Source organism: Venturia canescens, chromosome 3, assembly GCF_019457755.1.
Source record: "Venturia canescens isolate UGA chromosome 3, ASM1945775v1, whole genome shotgun sequence".
Taxonomy (NCBI): Eukaryota; Metazoa; Arthropoda; class Insecta; order Hymenoptera; family Ichneumonidae; genus Venturia; species Venturia canescens.
Genome location: NC_057423.1, coordinates 8,349,107 through 8,370,078, shown reverse-complemented (window position 1 = coordinate 8,370,078; position 20,972 = coordinate 8,349,107). Strand labels below are relative to the sequence as shown.

Below are 20,972 nucleotides of genomic sequence, written 5' to 3'. Positions count from 1 at the left end.
GCTTGGTTTTAATTTTTCGTAATAAATGAGGAAATTCGAGTCATTTCTGTCGTGAACAGCAATTAAATTGTGGCGCGTTGCACGCTATTCATTAACGAATCGGAGATTTGGAAAATGCCCACGTGAGCGGGCAGCAGCGCCAGTGGGGGAAAAGACAAGTTAGCTTGCAGTCATATGATCGATTCGTGACTGTTGGCTCAGATCGCCGTTCCCTCGGTTCATTGTAAAGATGGCTAGCCAAACGCAGGGTATTCAGCAGCTTTTGGCAGCGGAGAAACGGGCTGCCGAGAAAGTATTGGAAGCAAGAAAACGTGAGTTACATCCACCTTAAAATAATCAATAGCCAATTTTATAAATTCTCCGGATCAGTTCATCAATTTCGCTTGACCCGTTTTTACTCGTCGAATGGGTGTAACCTTATCGTTAACATTGTAGCTCGTGACTTTGCGACGATTAATGTGAGACGTTGAGAGTGATAATCCACACGAAAATTTTGTAGTTTCTAACTTTTTATTTTCGAATTGCGTCCGACAATTTTTTTATACCGTAAGATAAATGATAACGGAAAAAAATCAGTACTAAAGACCATAATTAAAACATTTGTGCCAGAATTCTGTGGTGTCAAAAATTTTGATAAACGTGACGGACTATTATAATGAATATTCTCGCGATCTGAAAATCTCACGCTCTAAGGAGTGTACATCAAAATGATCATGATATTTAAATACTCTATGTATGTTTATATATGCAAGATATTTATAGCTTTGAAGCAAATATTCATCCAACAGACGATTTTGAGTTTTAAAAAAAGGGCTTTCCCCAAATCACGTGACGTCTGCAACGTTATGTTTTGTACATGTCTGTAGATGTGAACATTCGTAACTCTGAGATCATTTCTTTTATAAATCAAATTAATGTCATGGAGCAAAAATTGGAGCACCATTATTTCATTTTTAAGTACAATTTCTATGAAAAATACTGTTTACCGAATAAAAAAACTTACAGGCAAAGCCAAGAGGTTGAAGAAGGCAAAGGAGGAGGCTCAGGAAGAGATCGAACGATACCGGCAGGACCGTGAAAAACAGTTTCGGGAATTCGAGGCTAAGGTAAATATTGCTAATCGAATTTTGGAAAACCGTTAAATTTATGTCACTCTCAAATAGCATAATCCACAAATTTGGAAAATTTACATTTTATAAAATCGACAGATTATTCATTTCTCAAGTTCTTTACACTTGAGAAAATTCTTTACCATTGAGAAAAGCAGTTCAAAAACAGTTTGAGTACATTTTGGGTACTCAAAAAGTTCTGTAGTATAATCTAATTATATTTCACTTAGACAGAATTCTCAGTTATCCAATTTTTCCTATAAATTCTTTATAATTTTGCCCATCGGTTGAAAGAAAATCAAATTTGATTTAATCCTGCCGACATACTTGATCACCAGATGTGTTTACATAAGCAGTATAAAGTGTGTATACTCAATTGAAAAAATCATTTCATTAATTGGATTTAGTTGAACGAATTTCTGCTGTTCCACTCCATTGCATCAAAGATCTTTGGTTCCTCAATCACAAATGAAGAATATTCTTTTTTCATTAAAACTGACAGGTCATTGCATTATTTAAAATAACTAGCAATCAATCATTCTGAATGCATTGTGGATTTCAAGATTGATTTCCATATAAACGACTGAGGACGAGATATTTTTTCAAAGCATTAGAAAAGAATATTAATCAAAGGTTTAATATTGCATAGAGACTCGGAATATTTCATGTATGAAAACATCCGATTGAGTGTACTTGTCTAAAGATTTTCTAGAGAAAGTTGTTCAAAAAATATTAAAAACGTGTTTAGCACATGGGCTCAAAGGAAGATGTGGCTGCCCGCATTGACGCTGATACCAGGGTCAAAATTGAAGAGATGAATCAAGCGGTGGCTGTGCACAAGGATCCGGTAAGAGCAAAAAACATGACTTTACCAAATACCCAAATGTTCTAATAAATCTTAAGCTCATTAACTTGTAATGAAAATTATTTCTTCAGGTAATGCACAAGATATTGGAGCTTGTGTATGACATAAAGCCAGAACTGCACCCCAACTACCGTATCGAAGCCTAAGTAACGAGAAGTATCTCGGAACAAAAAAATCTATTATAAATACTATATCATACATATAAACTTACGTGTACATTAAAATATTATTTCCTCCACACACATATATATATATATATAAATATATGTAAGTAAATCTTACAAACAATATAAATTGTCGTTGGAAAGAAAGAAAAATAGAAAAAAGCACAGTGGAGTTTAACATTCGAAGGTTGAGAGATGACCGATGCAAATTTAGGATCGATCTTAGACAGTGATGCTCTAACTTCTATAAGAATAAATATTCCACCAACACACAGTCACGAACGACAATAAATATTCGAATAAAATGAAAGATGCGTGCACAGAAACGTTAAAAGCTTCGAAAAGTTTGAGAATCGCTGCAGGTACTGTGTGCGTTGTAATCGAGAAAACAAATACGAATAAATAAACGTACAGAATGGTATTATATATAAATATATAAATATATGTTTATATTATATATTGAAAAGGAAGAAAAACAGTAGAGCGTGCTCGTTTCGATCTGCCAAGGCCTAGGCAGCTCGATAACGATTCGCAATATCTTACGTTTAATGAATACATACAAATATATATTCTAGGGTGGTGGCTATACATATATATAAATAATTAGATAAATGTTAGTAGATCTCATTCCATATTTCTGTTACCACGAGGACTAATCCAACGAATTGTATAAAAAAAACAATTTTTCTTCGTGTTTGTACAACCTCTCGGGGTTCCCGGAAAAAGCTCCCAAATTCTTGGAAACCTCGCGACGATGTCGAACCAAAATGCCTCCCCCAATCATCAATGTTTCAAATTTTATTCTATTTTACTTATATTTCGTTTGTTTGTTTGTTTTTTCGACGAGCTACCCACGAGCGTGAGAAATTTATCAGAGTAGCTCTACCTCACACGTGTACACTTTGTCTCTGTAAGCTGGTTGGCTATCTGTACAGTATTAGTGTTCCAAAATAAAATTAAAAAAAAGATTCGAAAAAATGACACGACGAGGGAGGAATATGTTTTTCCTCCTGATCCCCTGCACGAGCACCCAGGATCAATCATTTCGTATTTAGAAACTATTTTGCGGTTCGAAGATGAGCGAAGTTGCATGGAAAGTGAAGATAAATTTTTCCTCTTTTATCGGTGACTGAGAGTCACCAATAATGATAGTGCAATGAAAGATAACGTCATTGAAATACGTTTTTTTTGTGAAACAGATCCGGTTAAAAGGCTAGCACCACTTCAAGCTGACACAGATGATCGTGAGGCGTGGAACAGTTATTGTGGATCACGTGGGAAAATGGAAGAGCTCGGGCCAAAACTCGAAGAATTACTGAAATTTCGTTTTTCTTGAATTTTTGATATTTTTCTATGAAAATGAAAAAGAATTTCAGAATTTTTCACAGCAACTTTTCATCGATTTTCATCTCATTGCTTCCTCCTTACATTTGAATGGAATTTTTTGGGCGAAGGGAAACTGTTGAAATTCTTACCGAAAACGCAAATTCGATCGAAATTGGAGGAGAAAAATTTGTATGCTTGTCGGCTTTTTTACTGGTGTTTTGGCAGGAATTCGAACTTGGGAAGTTTCAGGCTGCTGTGAACGAAGCTTTCTAAGCATATTGAGATTCTTTTTGTACTTGCAGGTTTCAATATGGCTCCCCTGAGGGCTGTGCAAGGTCTTACCTGTTACTTGTCCCAAGTTTCGATAGCGGGCGCTGCGCAGTTGTTCCGGCAATTTTCAGGAAACTCGGGAACCGAGTAGTCCATCGACATCGTTTGGGTTCCCCTTTGTCTGCTCAGCCCAGCTGGTACGAATGTGTCCAATAGATCAACGAAACCAACGAAACTCTGAAAAAAGTCTCGATCGCGACTCGAGCGGAGACCCTGGACGCAAGTTGAATTCCAAATGGAGCTTCTTTCCCTTGCTCCTCGTGAATCGAACGTGACGTCACGAGTCCCGGCTTGAACTTCTTTCAGCAGCGAAGACTCGATGAAGTTCGATGTCTTTTTGGGTCTACGAACTTAAAATTCTCTTTCAAAAATGCTTAACTGCGCTTCACTGAATGTGAAAGCAAAGAAAAAGTCCCAAACTGGAGCTCAGAGTCGACTAATAATAAAAATTATTTTCATAGGGTTTCGTCGATTAATAAATTCTTCATTTGGGACTCAAAGCTCCAGTCTGCGCCTCATGGTTTCACGTCTCACTCTCACATTTACGTCTCATCTCAAAAATTCGAAACGACTATGAAAAAAGGGTTTTTATTCATAAATTCACATTTCAAGAAATCATTTCAATTCTTTGTACAAAAACAAAGTAGCAGCCGACCGTGAAACGACTTTGGGAATGAGTGCGTTTTCGAAAAATGAAGATTTTGAAAACTGCCACTCGATCGACGCTCTCGAAATTTGTCCTGACCTCAAACACCGTGCTCAGATCCGAGCTCGATGATTTTTCGAAAGTCCCAATTTTCGACGTTTTTTGATAATCGATCGCGTCGAAATTCAAAGTTTTCACGAAAGAGGTTAGACATTTTTTCCAAAATTTTCACTATTGACGACGAATTTTTTAAATCCAATTTCTCTGTTAGTTATATGGAGGAAAAATACTGCTGATTTCAACCCTCGTACGAGTATCGACCCTTCATAAATGACGTGATAAATAAATATGTGGATCTAACATGAAGCAAATGTTGCGTAACATTTTCCATCTTGAGAGAGTGGCCTTCGTTAATTTTGGGGTTCTGACGCCTTTCTTTCTGTGTATAAAATAGTACAATTTGTTTGATCTAGCAGGCTGTGGAACGTCGTTGGCCGCGTGAGAGTTTGCCAAGTGAGTGTGATTTGTAGTGGGAGGTGGAGAAGAGGAGCGATCAGCTGTGGACGTTGAGAGTTTGAATTGCTGTTGTGGTGGCAAAGTGCGAAGGAATTTGAGCAGTTATTAATTTCTGAGGCCAAGATGTTCCGTAGATCGAGACACAATATGAAAATAAAATGTTCAGATTCTACGAAAAAAAATAAAATATAATCGCACCCAGTTAAAATCGTCGTTTTCCACGAATTTATGTAGATACGAAAAAATATATAAACAATGTTTCGTATCGGGATGGAAGAAAGAAAGAGAAGAAGAGAAACATGCGCGAAAGAAGTTGACGACCGTTGGAAGGGGCAAGCGGTCTACGGCTGCCTGGCGCGCCGAGCAGGTGGAAGGGGTAAGGATCAGGGTGGGGGTAACGGAGACAATCAGCTGTGAGGGCACCGAGCCGAGGCCGCAGAAGCGGCTTGCCACTCGCAGTCAGCGGTTCCATGCGGTAATTTTATGACAACCTGTGCGCGCGTGTCTTTTTCATTTGTATCCAAATTCCATAGCGATACTCTCGTCGTTATTTTCATATTTAATTACCAGAACAATAAAGTCGATTTTGTAACTTTACGAAGCAGTGAAATACGGATAAATATAGTGGTTTTGTGAGTGAGTGATAAAGATTGGGAACAAAACGTGGGGAGTGTGTGCGGAAGTGAGGAAATGGAAGCTGACGAGACGCGCTCGTTATTATTATTGTCGTATGATTATAAAATCGGCATACTTTACGACATTTTTGAGACATTTTCCGAAAAAACAGTGTCAAATTACGATTTTACGGTTCACTTTTTTTGAGCTGTTATGATAGAGGATAAATCTTCGGTAGCGGATGCTGAACAACCGCGAATTCGGAGTATTCAATAATAATTAAAAAAAATCATTCTCATTTTTTATACGCATACACGGACGAGAGATTCTTTCGGATCGCGATTCACTCTAATAATGAAATAAAAGTTTGTTTTTCTTCCCTTTACCGTGCCATATCTTCCAGCGAGAATATTTCCTCCGTTCTTTTTCTCCTTCACTGTTCTAATTTTTGTTTCAAATTGTACTACTGTAAGAGGTGCTGAATAAGTGTTTTTCTCGTCTGTTACGGTGTGTGACAAACGTGCGACGATGACGACGTAAAACCGGTGACGTTTTTTCCCCTTTTCTTTGTTTCGCTCTTTCCTTTGTTTTTATTTTTTTATTACGCCGCCGAGACGCGCGGCACCGGGCGAACGCGAGACCACGTTGTGTACTGGAAATAACGAAAAAAAGAGAAAAACGACAAGAGGATAAACATGTGGTGTCTTGTGAGTCAGGCCAACTCAGTGATTCTCGAGGTTCAGGTTGATCCACGCGCTATCGGTCAAGAATGTCTCGAAAAGGTTCGTGTACCTCCATTGTTTGGATTTTCATTTTTTTTCTCAACTTTTTTCTCTACAGTGCCTCTGCAGGTTATTCGCTGAAACGTTGTACGTACTTGGATTCTTATTACACTTTGTCATAACACTGTCGCTTGACAGCTTTGCGTAGCGGAGATTTCAATAAGAAAACACAACAAAATCAACAATGGTTTCGTTCAATTCCGAATACCAAGTCTTTCCAAGTGTTTCGAAAGCTTGATGAAACTCATATTTCGTGGACTCGTTCCAAGTTGATGGAAAAGAGCTGTTTGTTGAAAGAGGACTTTGTTTTCGAAAGGCGAAGGTTCTTTTCGATCAAATGACACGTCGGGTCCTAAAAACTTTGAGGTTAAATATAGTTTGTGAAAAAATATCACTCTGACAAAAAATTGCTCAAGAGCATTCGGAAAAAATACAATTATTTTGGCGGTCCTTCAACACGTGAGATCTTCGTGAACCAAGATAATTCACAACGAGTGACATTTCCTTTATGTATTCTTGAAAAACACGATGACGCCTGTCTTGAGAACCGTCAGATTTATAAAATTCTCTTTTTTCGAATGAACACAGAAAATTTTCGAACATTGCTGGCTGATTAATTTCCGATTAGTGTACAAATAAGTATTAATAATGAATTTTACTTGTCCGCGAGAGGTTAAGCGTCGTTGCAAAAAGTGATATTGCTGTTTTCTCCACTTTCTTTATTTCGCGAACGCATATTTCCCTCGTCACGCAGAGGACCTAAAAAACGAAAAAGTTGGTGATCCCAGAACTCGGGAAGCTTGAGACGACGGAAAAAATCTCACGTCCTTCAATCAGCGTCAACTTGGAATAAAAATCTGTTGAGTCACATTCGAATTGAATACCAACTTGAAAACGTTGGAAAGGCGGAGTGATGATCAATTATTCCAAAATGCGCACCAACTTATTTAACGGAAGAGGGAATAACCGTCGTTACATTCAATTTAGTCACTCGCACTATAAAAATAATATAAATCCATCTTGAAAACAGGTAACGACCCGTCGATCACAATGGACTTCATAAACGGCCTGATTTGTTTTTAAAACGTTGAGTTCCTCGACGTGCGCGCATAACGCTTCGGAAAAATTGATGCAGGATCACGTTTGTGGGCGGGCCCCTTTCCAGAACCTGAAACATATTTATCTTCTTTTACTTCGTACCTATACGCACCTATACACAGGTTTTTCTGTTATTCGTGGCGATGTTATCTCTCTTCGCCACGGGAGGGCAGCGCTGTGTGAACTCGAAACTTTGCTTCGGGTCAGAGATCTTTTGAAGAAAAAAAAAATCAATTCAGTTCCGCTCTTACGTATTGCTATTGGCATTTTCGTCGAGATCTTTTTCAACGCTGCATAGGCGATTACGATCGGCGTTTTTTTTGCTTCCGATCATTGGAATAATAACGGTGTATACTGTAAAGCATATAATAATAATGAAATTCTTATGAAAATTTATTTTTATCTGGATTTGAAATACTATCGTACATGTAAACAGAAAGATATGTGTGCTCACGCTTCCAGACGCGGCCAAAGCGCGCTCGTTATCGAACACCTCGATAAAAGAGCTCTAAAGTTGAGAAAAAAGTTATTCTACAACGCACTTACCTAAAACGTACACAGGACAGATCTTGGCCTTGGGAAAAATTATCTGGAAAAAAGACACTTCGCTCGCTGTGTTTTCTAAATATTGACGATGCCATTTATCGTGATATTATTTTATATTTAGCAAATCGAGGTGAATGCGTACGGTACAATTTTTTGTTTATTCGTATTCGGCAAGGTCGCGTTACTTTTTTCTTATTTATTTTCCTTTCTTTTTTTCATTTTACTTTCGTCTATTTTTCTTCGAAACTACGCCCCGAAGTTTGCAACGTTGGAGTCCAACGAATTTAACGATAAAAACATTTGCCATTGAACAATTTTTTATTCCGCGTTGGGGTGTAGGTTGAAAAATTACGAATTGGAAATTTGGTAGGGCACAAAATTGGAGAATTACTCGAATCGTTGGAGAATTTTTTTCAGATCATTTCGTTGGACTACAACGTTACAAACTTCAACGTCGTTTCTTCGAGTGCTTTCTCACTTCCTACAAATTTCGCAGCTTCAACGATTCCGGGACTAAAAGATATTCAACGATTTTTATAATTAATTTGAATTTTTCTTTCTCAATTCTGTTGTTGCTAACAACTGGTTAAAATTTTAGGGTTTTCACTTGTCACGGGTACGAGAAGTAAAATGTAGCGAAATCCCTGAATTTCATGATGTTTACAGTTCGTTTTTTTTCAATATCAACAAATGATTAGTGAAATAATGCAACGAGTTTATTTGCATTGAAGGATTTGGCCTATTACAAATGGCCAAGTTATGTGGCTCAGCTTATTAAGGATTTAAGCTTATTAAGGTTAACCTGTACCTTTCAAAAGCTAGGCCAGTTTACAGTTTGGCAATGTTGCATACACTTTGAAGAAGAGTTGGGAAAAATAAGACGCAAAACTGGTGAAAGCCCAGTTCAAAACACGGATCATTATTAATATAATCTCGGCAAATATCCTAATAAATCTGAAAAAATTGACATTATTCGGCAAGCCTTGCTCATGTTGCCCAAAAAATTTCATATTTTTAGCATTATTTTTAAAGGAGATATTTCTGAATGTGTCTTGACTTCCAAAGGTTACATGTTATTTGGCCCAAATTTTTATTCATTTTTCTCAGCAACGACGCTCCTAAATTGTCTGAAAATTTAACTCATTTTTATTACACTTCACTTTATAAGATGAAATCATTTTCATTCTAATGCCATGACGCTGAAGTTTCCAACGTTGGAGTCCAACGAAATGAACGAAAAAAACGTTTGTAATTCACCAATTTTTTATTTCACGAATCGTTGGTGCAGCTTGAAAAACTACGGATCGCAAATTTGGCAGGGAACAAAATAGGAGAATTACCGGAATTATTGGAGAGTTTTTTCCGATCATTTCGTTGGACTCCGACGTTGGAAACTTCAGCGTCATTCTAATGCCTCAACTTCCTTAAGATTAAAGATTAAAAATACATTTGTACTACTTAAATTCTAGGGTTACCTGAAGTTTAACTTTTAGTAACCTAGAACAGATGCCCTGTTTTTACAGCTTGTGGATACATCGACAAGTTTTTGACACATTCTGTGGAGAGATGATTAGTGAAATGAAAAATTGGAGGAATAAAAAATTTTTTTTCGTTGCTGGAATGCAACGTTGCGAGCTTTCCAGAGGCACGAAAAAATGGATGCTACGCAGTAGATTTTGAATCGATAAGATTATTTCTTTCGAGAGCTTCGAAAATGTGCTTGTCTCACTTTCTCAACAGCCCAGATGTGCGTGTTGTGTTTTTTATGATTTTGAGTGAAACTAAAAATGTCTGGCAGTGCTTTGATCGATACAAATGTCAGAGCACGGTCTGTAAAAGTCTGAATTGACTTGCTGGGGAACTAGACCGTGTATATACAGATGGTTCGGAACTGTAGAAAAGTGAATCTATCAGCTAGGTCAACTAACAAGCCCATGGGTGTTAACGATACGGCGAGACCTCGGGACTCGATCATAACTCACGTGTGCAACAGATGCTACACACGAAACTTTAGAGCCCTTCCGAGCTTTGAAATTTAAGGTCCTCCTGCGAGCTCCTGAATGCCTCTGTACGCGCGTGAGAGTATTTGTATGAAAATAAAATTTCTACGCGCCTGTGCAATGCACTTGTGCCGGTAGCGTCCTCGCTATACAAGGTACTTTGATTTACCCGAGTATGATGAGTCACTCCAGGCGACGGAACTTTGAAATCCCATAACTCGAGTGCTCCCTTTTCCAACGTCGCTTACTTCCTCGTGGGCCAAAAGTTCACTTTTTACGGCGTCGAGCAGCTTCGGTTAAACCGTATTTTGAAAATCCTTTTTTGTTATTATTTATGATACAAAAATGCGTTGATCGGAGGCTCCTCGGTGCTTATTTCCAAAGCTTATTTTTCTGTGTACAAAAATCTTTTATTTTCTTTTTTTTTTTACGAATTAGAACTCGAAGGTGCATGAATTCATTTTTGCATTTCCATCGACAAGACTTGTCATTATAAATGACGAATGGTCGTTAAAATTTTATCATTAACGATAAAACATCAAATTACGGGATGCTGATTCTTCGTAATAGGGAAACAAAAAACTGGCTGCGAGGAGATTGAAGATTGCTGAGATAAATCAAGTTTTGTTGTTAATTACAGAACAATCCCATCCGCTCGTCGGTCCACAGGCTCACGGGGTTTTTGCTTTTTCAATTTCCGCATCTTGATGGAGGCTTAATGATGAGCTCCGACTAAACACGGACTCGACACGTGCTCTCTTATTTTCATCAGTGCAGAAAATCACGAGTTAAGAACAAACGGGATAAATGTTGCTTCAACGTCGAGCAAAAATTACACGAAGTTTGCTTAAGATGTTCGAAAAGCACTTAAGAAATGAACGAGAAAAAGATTCATAATTAATCTTGTTTTTATTTGACGAATCATTGATGTAGGTTGAAAAATAAGGAATTGCAAATTCGGCAGGAAACAAAATTGTGCGTGAAAAGTGATGAATTTTTTTGTCGTTCCGTCGGTTTTCTTCGATTGGTTCGAAAATTTTGAAAAAGTAGGATTCTTCCAAAATGTTTACTTAACTGAATATTTTTTTCCAATTTTTCTTCATTTCCAAAGTTTCTTTTTTCTATTCCATCAATTTTTTATATTATTTTGAAAATAATTAAAAAAAAAAAGTGGAATCCCTTCATAATTTCTTACGTTTTCGAATATCTTTTTCAATCTTCATTTTTTTTTGCACTCGCTACTTATGGAAGAAGCAGTCAAGGTACATCGGACTGAGCTGGGAAAAAGAATTCCACAAATTTTCTTGACAGTCGCCCATTTCACCTCGAAATACATTTTTTTTTGAAAATCGTCACGAAACTACATTTTTTGGTGTCTGAGAGTAAACAGACGAAGCCTTACCAATTCTGAAAAGTACTCGACACCAGCCAAGTGCACACACATATAGAAAGTCTTGCGTCGCGAGTCACAATTAGTACTCGATAAGTTTGCTATCTCATTTCTCATGCATGTACGGTCATACCCACTTAAAATGCAGCACATTTTTTTCACGAGTTTGCGTACAGATTGGCTGACGACTCGAAAACAGGACGGTCATTATTTTTAGTAAACTTTTTGAACTCTTTAACGAGCTTAGCCTCGTTCAAAAACTTGGTTCAAAATAAGGGAAAAAATTCCCTTATTTTTAGTGCACCAATTTTATACCGAATTACACGCCCTCGAGCCAAGCCCACTTTTCGATATCTCGAGAACTAATCGCTCGTTATCGATCAGCGACTCCGTGAGGCATCATCGCGTATTATCCTCCATAACTTAATGGTTCTGCCTCTTCCAGAATGTGCTCTTGAGATAGAGATCCGGGAATAGCTGCAGCGGGCCGAAACCTTCCACTCGGTTTAAAAGAAAAAATAAGTGCCATTAAATTTGACTGTGCAACGCTTGCGTCACGCAGATTTTGACATTTCAATTAAAAAAAAAAAATCCTTCCCCCCTCCCGCTCAGTCATTGTGCAGATTTTGTAGGGACGAATGATTTGGGGCTCCGGATAAATCCATCGATGCGTCATGCGTGGCTTCGATCGAAAGGAGGCCGAGCCCAGACGAAAGCTTAAAAAAATTTAGTAAAAATGATGACCCTCCTTTGGTGTTTTCGATTCGGTGAATTTCGGCGGAAGATTGAAAAACACGTCCAATTGGATGTGTGTGACTGTATATTTATGTAAGGCTAGCTCACCGAGTCGCGTTGACAACACCCGGATAATTGAACTAATCGTTAAATCACACACCACTTTTTCTTGTTCGCGGTCGAGCAGGTTTTTAAAATTTTTATTTTATCAACGTTTACGTGTTTACTTACCGTTTGGAAGAATTCTTATCGAGGGTTTTAACTCTTGCGATTTTGAATTATTCAAAGTTCCAGTAACGAGCTTGTACAACATGAAATACTTTTACACTGTACAAGGTAACACCGAATCACGATTTTTTTCAAAGATTGAGAAAACAATGATAATTTTTAGGATTTTTTGTGGTTGAAATGATTTGAAATACATTTCGTCGCCCGATTGTTGATCGGATGACCAAACACGCGGTCGAAAAATAGGAAGATCGCACTACGAAGTGTGTGTTTGCCTTCGTGTGTTTTTCAGTGGTCAAAAGCCTCGGCCTCTCACGAAGGAAGAGAGAGTAAAAATATTTCGGCGAAAATGTTGAATTTTATTTTCACTGTTTTTTTCGAGTTTAAAGATTTGTTTATTCGAGGTTAACAGTAAATAGAAATCGTGTGTAGTATCGAGGACGCAGACTTCAGCGAAGTCAGCTTATTCCTTTGACCCCTCGGTGGGTCCCCCCTCCGTCAACGTTTCTTCGGCTACGAAGTTGGTGTGTTACGGAAATTAGGTCGAAATTGGCCAGAATTCAATATCACGATTCAATTTGCCGTCTTTGTGCACCGGGGGACTCAATCCTATCAGTGCATCGCTTTCGAGATCTAATTTGCGTTGACAAACGCGCTTCTTGTGAGTGAATAAGCGGTTCCAAGGACGTCTTTCGGCGCCAACGGCGGAACAGTCGAATTTCCGTAGCACTTTTTATTTTCAAATGTATCAAAAAAATGTTGCAGCGAATGTGTTTACACTTAGATTGGAAGGACTTTTCGTCGACGCACGAACCATCGACGCTTCTACTCTGCGTGACTTCGGCTCAACGCGCCATTGCACCAAACCGTAGCAGCGGCCCATCGAGCAACGCATCTAAGTGTTCACTGTGTTTTGTGTTTTGTTCTACTTCTTTCCAGCTTTTTCATCGGGCCCGTATGTTGTTGCTTTTCCAATCAGGCTACCAACGTACATTCTCAACGGTCAACGTATATCGGCCAGCTTTCAGTGTAACGGCGTATTTCCCCAGGAGATTCGTTGTTTTTCCGGTAGGTGGAGTTGTCTGTCGCGGGATGCGTAGCGTTGCGTGTTGCGCATGCGCGTGGCCGAGGCACTATGGGTAGTTGGCTCTGAAGCGAAGAGCGGAGAAATTTCACTTCGCGTTCCACCGTGAATTTCTGCCTACACTCTTTTTCATTTTGTGTTTTTATTTCACTTACGAGCTGAGTCCGTGAGCGTGATAAGTTTTCAGTGCCCTTTATGTTTTATTGTCGCAGCCGTGCTTTCAGGACTTTCGAAGTGCGTGCAGACAAGTGTCTGTATATAAAAACCGATCGTTTCGACCTATCTTTGCCCTTGTTCCCCCCACCAGCCTGTCGGAGCTTATATTTACGCTTCACCTGACGCATCCACCATTGTTATCCTCAAGCCCCGTAGGAGATGCGAGACGCGAGAGGATGGAGGCGCACACGAATGGGTGTTTGAACAGTTAAATTGCTCACCGATCGCTTTGCGACAGTGTGCCCCTGCGTCGCGGTGACCCGTCCGGGAATTTCCATTCGTTTCGGTATTTTTTTCTTCCTTTATTCTCATTTTATTTTTTCCATTTTTCTTTGTGCTTTTTAATTACGTTTCATCGTTTTTTTCTTGTTTTTCTTTCGATCTTTCAAGAGTTCGCTTCTTTGCATGTGCATAGGCGCCGGGTGTTAGATTTTTTGTATCGACAGACTTTCGACACATCCACGCCCTCCCTCCGCCCCAAGCACGATGCAGCGGTGATGTTCATTCCGTTTCATTGTCCGCTCTATGAAGCTGGGCCGCTTTTTTCTTTATCCGTGCCCCTCTCCCCCTTTTTCAAGCCTTTCTACTCTTTTACTCTCTTCTTCGGTGTTTTTTTAGCAGCAAATATTCCCAAATGTTTTTGGCATGATTATAGCGAGCGCGAACGAGAGGGAGGATTAAGTTTATGCCGGTTAGTGGACATTTTGCGGCTGTTTCTGTGTCTCGCTACGAGTTTCGGAATATTTACATTTTAAATTGCTAATATCAATTTTAACCCTAGAACGCATGACTGGGGTGTGAGCACACCCCACGCGAACTTCAAACTACGCTCCCGTCCTAAAAAGCGACATTATCGACTGATTATCGACGGATTTTTTAATATATAGATTCAATTGAAATTATTTTTATCGTACATCATTCTTTTCGTTATAAAAAAACGAAGAAAATGGTGTAGGATAAAGTCAGTTTAGCATCGTAGGATCGGATTTATAAGCAGAAAAAGAGTGGGGTGCGTTCAAACCCCGGTCATGAGGTTGAGGGTATGAAAAAAGGCACATGAGGTGTAGGGTTAAAAGCTATTGATAAAAGTAAAAAATCCGATTGGATTAAGCACCGGTGACTAGCCAGAAATCGTTCATAGAATCTTTTCGAAACGCAGTCACGTGATAACGCCTCTGAACCCGGAAAACTCTGTTTGACACTCATTCGTTGAGTGCCCAGCAGAACAAGATAAGAAAGTCGCGATGACGATGAGGAAATGAAAATGAAATAGTCACATGAATAAACAAGAGGAAGTGAAATTTAATATTTTTCCAGAAAGCATGATCGAAAGCTTTTTCGAAATAAAACGATTCACGTTGGAAGTACACGTCGCTGATTCAAACTAGGATCTAGCTAATTCACATCAATTTTTGTCCTCGTGTCACGACCTGCCGAAACTTTATTCAAATTTAGGATTCACGCTCGCGGTAGCGACTCGCTCCTACTCGTTCGCCGACTTGCTCTCTAAATTTTCGGTATTCAGTATGAATATTAATACACTTGGGTTTCTACTAAACATCCGTGAATTTGTACATGAAAAATGTCTCCTCGTCTTGCCAATCCCGAATGAATGTAATCAAACGGTATTATTTAGTATTTTATTGGAATACAGCATTTTAGGTGAGAAAAAGAGATTTTTATTTTTAAGGAAATAAATGCTCCCGAAAGATTCGAATGGAGCTTTTTTCTAGGTGTTTTTGAGAGGGGAAGTGACGTGAACGTGGCTGGTGAATAATATTCGATGACTTCTAATTTTTTGTAAGTGGAGAATCATTTGGAGTCTCTTACGTCGAATTTTGTGTTAAATAAATAATTAATCGGCACTTTGATAAAAAGGGACCAACATGCTCAATCATTCGAATGAAAAACATAAAAAAGAAGTTTGCAACGTTCGAGTCCGACGAATTTAACGAAAAAAAAAAAAAAAAAAAACATTTGTAATTCATTATTTTTTTATTTGTGGTATAAAATTATTTTTCGAGGTGAATTTTTAAAATAAAAATGTTTGTTAAAAATCAAATTGTATGGTAAAATTAATGCGTTAAATTAAAAAAATGATCGGTTTATTTTATAACAAAATTCATTTAGATAAAAAAATAATTATTTAAGCCTAGTGAAATTTTATTTTACATTGAAATTAAAAATTTGATTCATAGAAATTTATAAATTGAATACAAACGTTGCAAATTTCAACGTCATCCCTAATTGAGGCTTCGTGAAATGAAGCTTTCACCGATAATTCCTATTCCGGTGGTCTACAATAAGTCTCTGTACGGAAACATTTCTCATAAACTTAGCCAACCTTGCTATCCCTTTTTAGAGCTCAGTTTGGCTGCAGCATGGAAGTCTTCAACGGAGAATCTACATTTCGGTCCTTGCCTGGGCCTCAACTTGATTGTGGGCTGCCCTAATAATTTCTCTTCGATATGCACACTCACCAATAGATAAATTTTTGTCCGCGAGTCGAATCGTCTACCAATCACGACGACTCATCGAGGCTCAGCAGAGTGAGGGCATTTGAAACGAATTTACATAAAATCGGATAAAAAATCATATTTTTGTTGTTGCAAAACGCAGCAAAAATTCAATTGTTGCAGTCTTTTTTTCCACTTTAAATAATTTCTAATACAAACTATGAATGTGGAGAATAAAAAAATTTCGTTGTTTTCGTTTCCCATGCTAGGACGCCCAGAACGCCCAACGATTTGGAAATCCTCGACCGATTTCGTAACAGTCAGTCCAATGCAGCGGACATTTTATAACATTTTAAAAATAAAAAAAAAACCGTTTTTTCAGTCCAACGATTATTGCTTATTAAATACCAACGTTTGAAGTACTTCAACTTGCTCTTTATTCTCGAAAAAAACGTTGCTTAAATCCATGTTTATATGCAGTTGTTCTACATAAATCTCCCCCCTTAAACGCAGAAACCAATTTATAATGGAATAGCTGCGACACTGAAAACAAAGCGAGGGTCGACTTTCTTTGAAGCCTGTCAATTCCATTCCAAAGTCCATTTTTTTATGAGTCATTATCGACTCTGAACCAAATTTTGAAGCTCAAGCTCACAAGCTCGATAGGAGAATCCATGTGTTTAAATACGAGACACTCTGTCCTATTTGACTGACTGACTCACTGACTCCTTTCTTTATTTCAGCATTTCCAGCATGATCCCAATTGCTTTTGATCCGGAGAGGATTTTCGTTTTTTGAAATGATTTATAAAAAAACTTTTTACATCCAATCAAGATCGTCTCGCACCCATCACCGTATAACTCCAGGCTTTTCCAAATCGTGTTAGCAGCGTTTGTTCGACTAGATGAAATCCTTCGTAACTAATTACAGAATAAATTATTTTCTCACTTCATGCAGTTTGTCAAAACATTTCTCCAGAGATGTTGAGCTTGTTCAGGAACAAATAACCACCTCAATTGTGTCGAGCTATTCGAGAGAATATTACAAACAGCTCATTAAGGGGTTCTCAAATCATTCGTGATAACAATTGTATAACGAAATTGTGCGAAATTTCCACAAACCTCAAATATTTGCATGGCACTTTCGACCATTCCCCTTGCTACGAATTTCACTTATTGTTAGTTTTGAAAATTTTATCATTTCACCATCATTATTCATGCTCATATACAGTCACTCTGCATATTCATCAAATCGATCCTCGGTCCCCTTTGTCCAACTGTATCACATCTCATTCGCATACAATGGCCTTCGCTTTTATAATTTTATATATACACACATACACATGATTATGCGTGTGTGTGTGTGTGTGCGTCGTGTGCCTATTGTGGACTAGCTCGCGTAATACGCGCGATTCAGCGAAAATATACAACGATACTAAAAAATCTGAAGGTTTTTAAGCACGAACAGGAAATCACCTTCACCTGACTCATCCGGAATTTATGAGTGTTTTCTTTTCGAGTTTTTCCACGTCGAATGTAAAGTGAAAAAAGCTTTCGGTAGTTGAGACACCTTTTACATGCTTTTTCACGATTTATCTTGAATCTTTTATCTTAAAATCGTGGAACTTAACAATGGTCCATTGAATTCATTAACATTTCTTGAGCTCATGCGAATGTAAGCAAAAGCGTGGCTCACTGAGGGGTTAACAGATGATTCTTCATAGCCCCTAGCTCGGTAGCGCTGAGAGAAAAAATTACGGAATAGCTTGCGTACGAATTTCTTCCTTCGTTGCGCCCTTTTTCAACTGTTTTTATGTTTTCTTTGCCTGCCAAATGGAAATGGACCTCGGGCTGAATTTTCGATTTTTATAACGCACGGACTCGGGGTCACGCCTGGAAATTAGCGACTGAAGGACACTTGGATTGAAGGAATTGTCAAGGCGTAAAAAATATCTCGATCGATGTTTGCGCGATCGAATTATCTTATTTAATTGAAGGCGAAACTTAACGATGATTCATTCATTATTCACACGATCACATTCAACGGCGCTTCAGTGGTTTTTAACAATAAAAATAAAAATTATTTTTAAAACGAACTGACGACAAACAGTTGCCCGCTTTCAATTCCTCTGGAGGAGCATTTTCCATTAAAAACCTCGTTTTTGGTGAATTTTCATTATTTTTCGTATGCAGTAATAATCGAGCGTCGAGCTACTTTCGACTCTGTCGAGATCCACGTCAGTGTCTATGAAAATTCCATATAATTTCGTAATTTTTCGTTTACATTATAATTATTTTATTATTAACTTTATAATTCTCTACAGAATTACGATTCATTTGCCTTTTTCGGCAAGGAAGAAAGACCGCGGAAGAGAGAAGGGGAGAAGAAAGCGAAGCGATTGATGCGGCGACGTTTGGCACTCCAAGTTTTCGGGTCGTATAACAATAGCGGGTCAACCCCTATTTGCATGAGACGTCGGTCGACGTCGAGCGTGAGAGTTTTCTCTCTTTCTCCCTCACCTCAAGCCTTTCTCTCCCATTCTTTGTCTTCCCTCTCTCTTTCTCTTCACCGTAGCTTGTCGTCGTTGTTGTTGTTGTCGTCGTCGTCGTCGTCATCGTGACCGTTCGGCTCGCCGTTCGGTGACTCTTGCCCGACCACGTTCTCGTCTGGGACTCTCGCCTCGAAGTCGAGATGACGAGAGCCGCAAACTCCCCTCTTTTTGGCGATTCTAAAAAGCCCTCACAGTGGCACGATACTCGGTGAGTTTTTGTGACTCAAAAAAGCAGAACGAGTCGAGTCGAAACGTCACTTTTTATTTTTTCCTCTGCCCAAACTGCTTAATGAAGAATCTTGTTGTGTCCGACAATGAATTTTTTTTGCGTTGTCAGAAGTCTCAAATGGAATTTCATCTTTCGTTTCAGATGTCAGAAAATTTTTATTTCTCGACTCCATCACCCCACAAAACTTTTGATAAAACGTTTCCATTACTTGACTGCATAAGCTCGAAAACTATTCATATTCCTCGACGTTTGTAGTGAAGTTCTTTACTGTCTTCTATCTTTCTCTTTTTCTTGGAGGATCTTTTATTGTTCTCAATATCTTTAATTGTTTAAATTTTCGCATCATTAGCGGTTCCACGAGCATCACTGCAGTACCAGCGTCTGAGATTTTATTAGATTTTTTAGTGGATTATACGATTGTGCGATTTCGATGTTTTTCTACATGATTTTCGAGATTTTGTATATGATTTTATACGACTCATCACCTGCTTTTGTCACTTATATTGCGTACTTTTGTTTATGCTTGGCTTATTTTTCATTTTATTTTACTTTATTTTCTTATGATTTAGAGTATTTTATTTTATTTTGTTAAATTTCATTAGTAAGTTAGTTGCTCAAAAGTTGATACCGAGGCAAATGTATCTCATGAAATCTCACATCGCTCTCCTCACTTTCTGTTCTATTGCTCGTATATTCGTCGATGTTTAACCCCGCACGTCATGTGCCTTTTTTCATACCCTCAATCTCATGACCGGGGTTTGAACGCACCCCACTCTTTTTCTGCTTATAAATCCGGCCCTGCTACGATGCTAAACTGACTTTATCCTACACCATTTTCTTCGTTTTTTTATAACGAAAAGAATGATGTACGATAAAACTAATTTCAATTGAATTTATATATTAAAAAATCCGTCGATAATCAGTCGATAATGTCGCTTGTTAGGGCGGGAGCGTAGTTTGAAGTTCGCGTGGGGTGTGCTCACACCCCAGTCATGCGTTCTAGGGTCAAATATTATCCGGTCACGGTTAGGAAATGAAGAGCCATTTTCACATCCGTTAATCTCTATGCCAAGAACAATGAGTGCGCGATGGGTCAATGGCTCTGCACCGGGGGGCTCGTGCATCAATCGCGCGAGCACGAGACCGCTCTTCCGACTCTCTTCTCCCGGCTAGTCTGATACATTGATACTCAGCGCGGAAACTCGGTAAAAATGTAGCCAATATTGAGGCCGGCTCTTCCACATTGTCCCTCTATTTTCGTACACTCGTCATGTTGTGATGCATTTTTAAAACAGGGGCGGCTGTAATGAAAAATGGGGATGCTGTTATTGGATGGTCTCGTGAAAATTTGGGAGCTTACATAAACTTTTACGGAGCGAGAATAATTCAATCGATTTCTTCGCATTTCCCAATTCAATCCCATGTTTCAATCGTTGAAGGTTTTTTTTGTACTCTTTTCTTACGTTCCCAACAAGGAGACAATCAATCGGGGAGTCTGTACAGCGACAAAAAACTTTGGAATTAAGGAGTTTCGGTACAGAAGTCTAAATATTAAGAAATTGATGAAATTTGGTGATAATGTTCTTCAACATCAAGTGCGAAAACACAAATTTTTTCAAAATTTTCTTCTACTTAGTTATCGAGTGATTACGCATTAAAGCAGATTTCTTATGCTCGGAATGTATACCTATATATATGGAAACGCTATGCTTATACACGTGAACTTTATTGATCAATTACTCGATAACTGTGTAGAAGAAAAATCTTTAAAAATTTGTATTGTCAGATTTGGCACTAAAAAATGTGTTCACCAAATTTTATAAAATTCTGAACTTTTTGAAATTTTTTATGTTTTTAGCATGGTTTAGCATGGCAACATTGTATCGCCTGTACCGAAACTCCTTAAAGTCGTTGTGTCGAATAATCCACGTTTCATCCCAGCCTCGATGGTTTTATCAGCCGGAAGTACCTTGAGGTAAAGACGACATCCGAAATTCTCGAATGTTAGACGATGTTCATTTTTTTTATAGCACTCGAACTTGCACACGACGAATGTAAATTTGACAGAATTATTAAAAAATTCAAA

The 20,972-nt window shown here is 38.4% G+C and overlaps 2 protein-coding genes across 2 annotated transcripts in view; both read left to right on the top strand.

Annotated features, from left to right (window-relative positions):
• The first annotated feature begins 155 nt into the window (after nucleotides 1-155).
• Nucleotides 156-3,119, top strand: Vha13 (V-type proton ATPase subunit Vha13). Its single transcript, XM_043414851.1, has 4 exons — nucleotides 156-311; nucleotides 1,006-1,106; nucleotides 1,858-1,956; nucleotides 2,046-3,119. Exons 1-4 carry the CDS (start codon nucleotides 230-232, stop codon nucleotides 2,118-2,120), a joined length of 357 nt encoding a protein of 118 aa, XP_043270786.1. The 5' UTR covers nucleotides 156-229; the 3' UTR covers nucleotides 2,121-3,119.
• A 2,263-nt stretch (nucleotides 3,120-5,382) lies between these two features.
• The window catches only part of dnr1 (defense repressor 1), a 127,540-nt gene continuing 111,950 nt past the window's right edge, over nucleotides 5,383-20,972 (top strand). Inside the window, exon 1 of the mRNA XM_043413942.1 lies at nucleotides 5,383-6,353. Within this exon, the coding sequence (XP_043269877.1) occupies nucleotides 6,267-6,353 (87 nt within the window). The 5' untranslated portion in view covers nucleotides 5,383-6,266. The remainder of the gene's footprint in view (nucleotides 6,354-20,972) is intronic.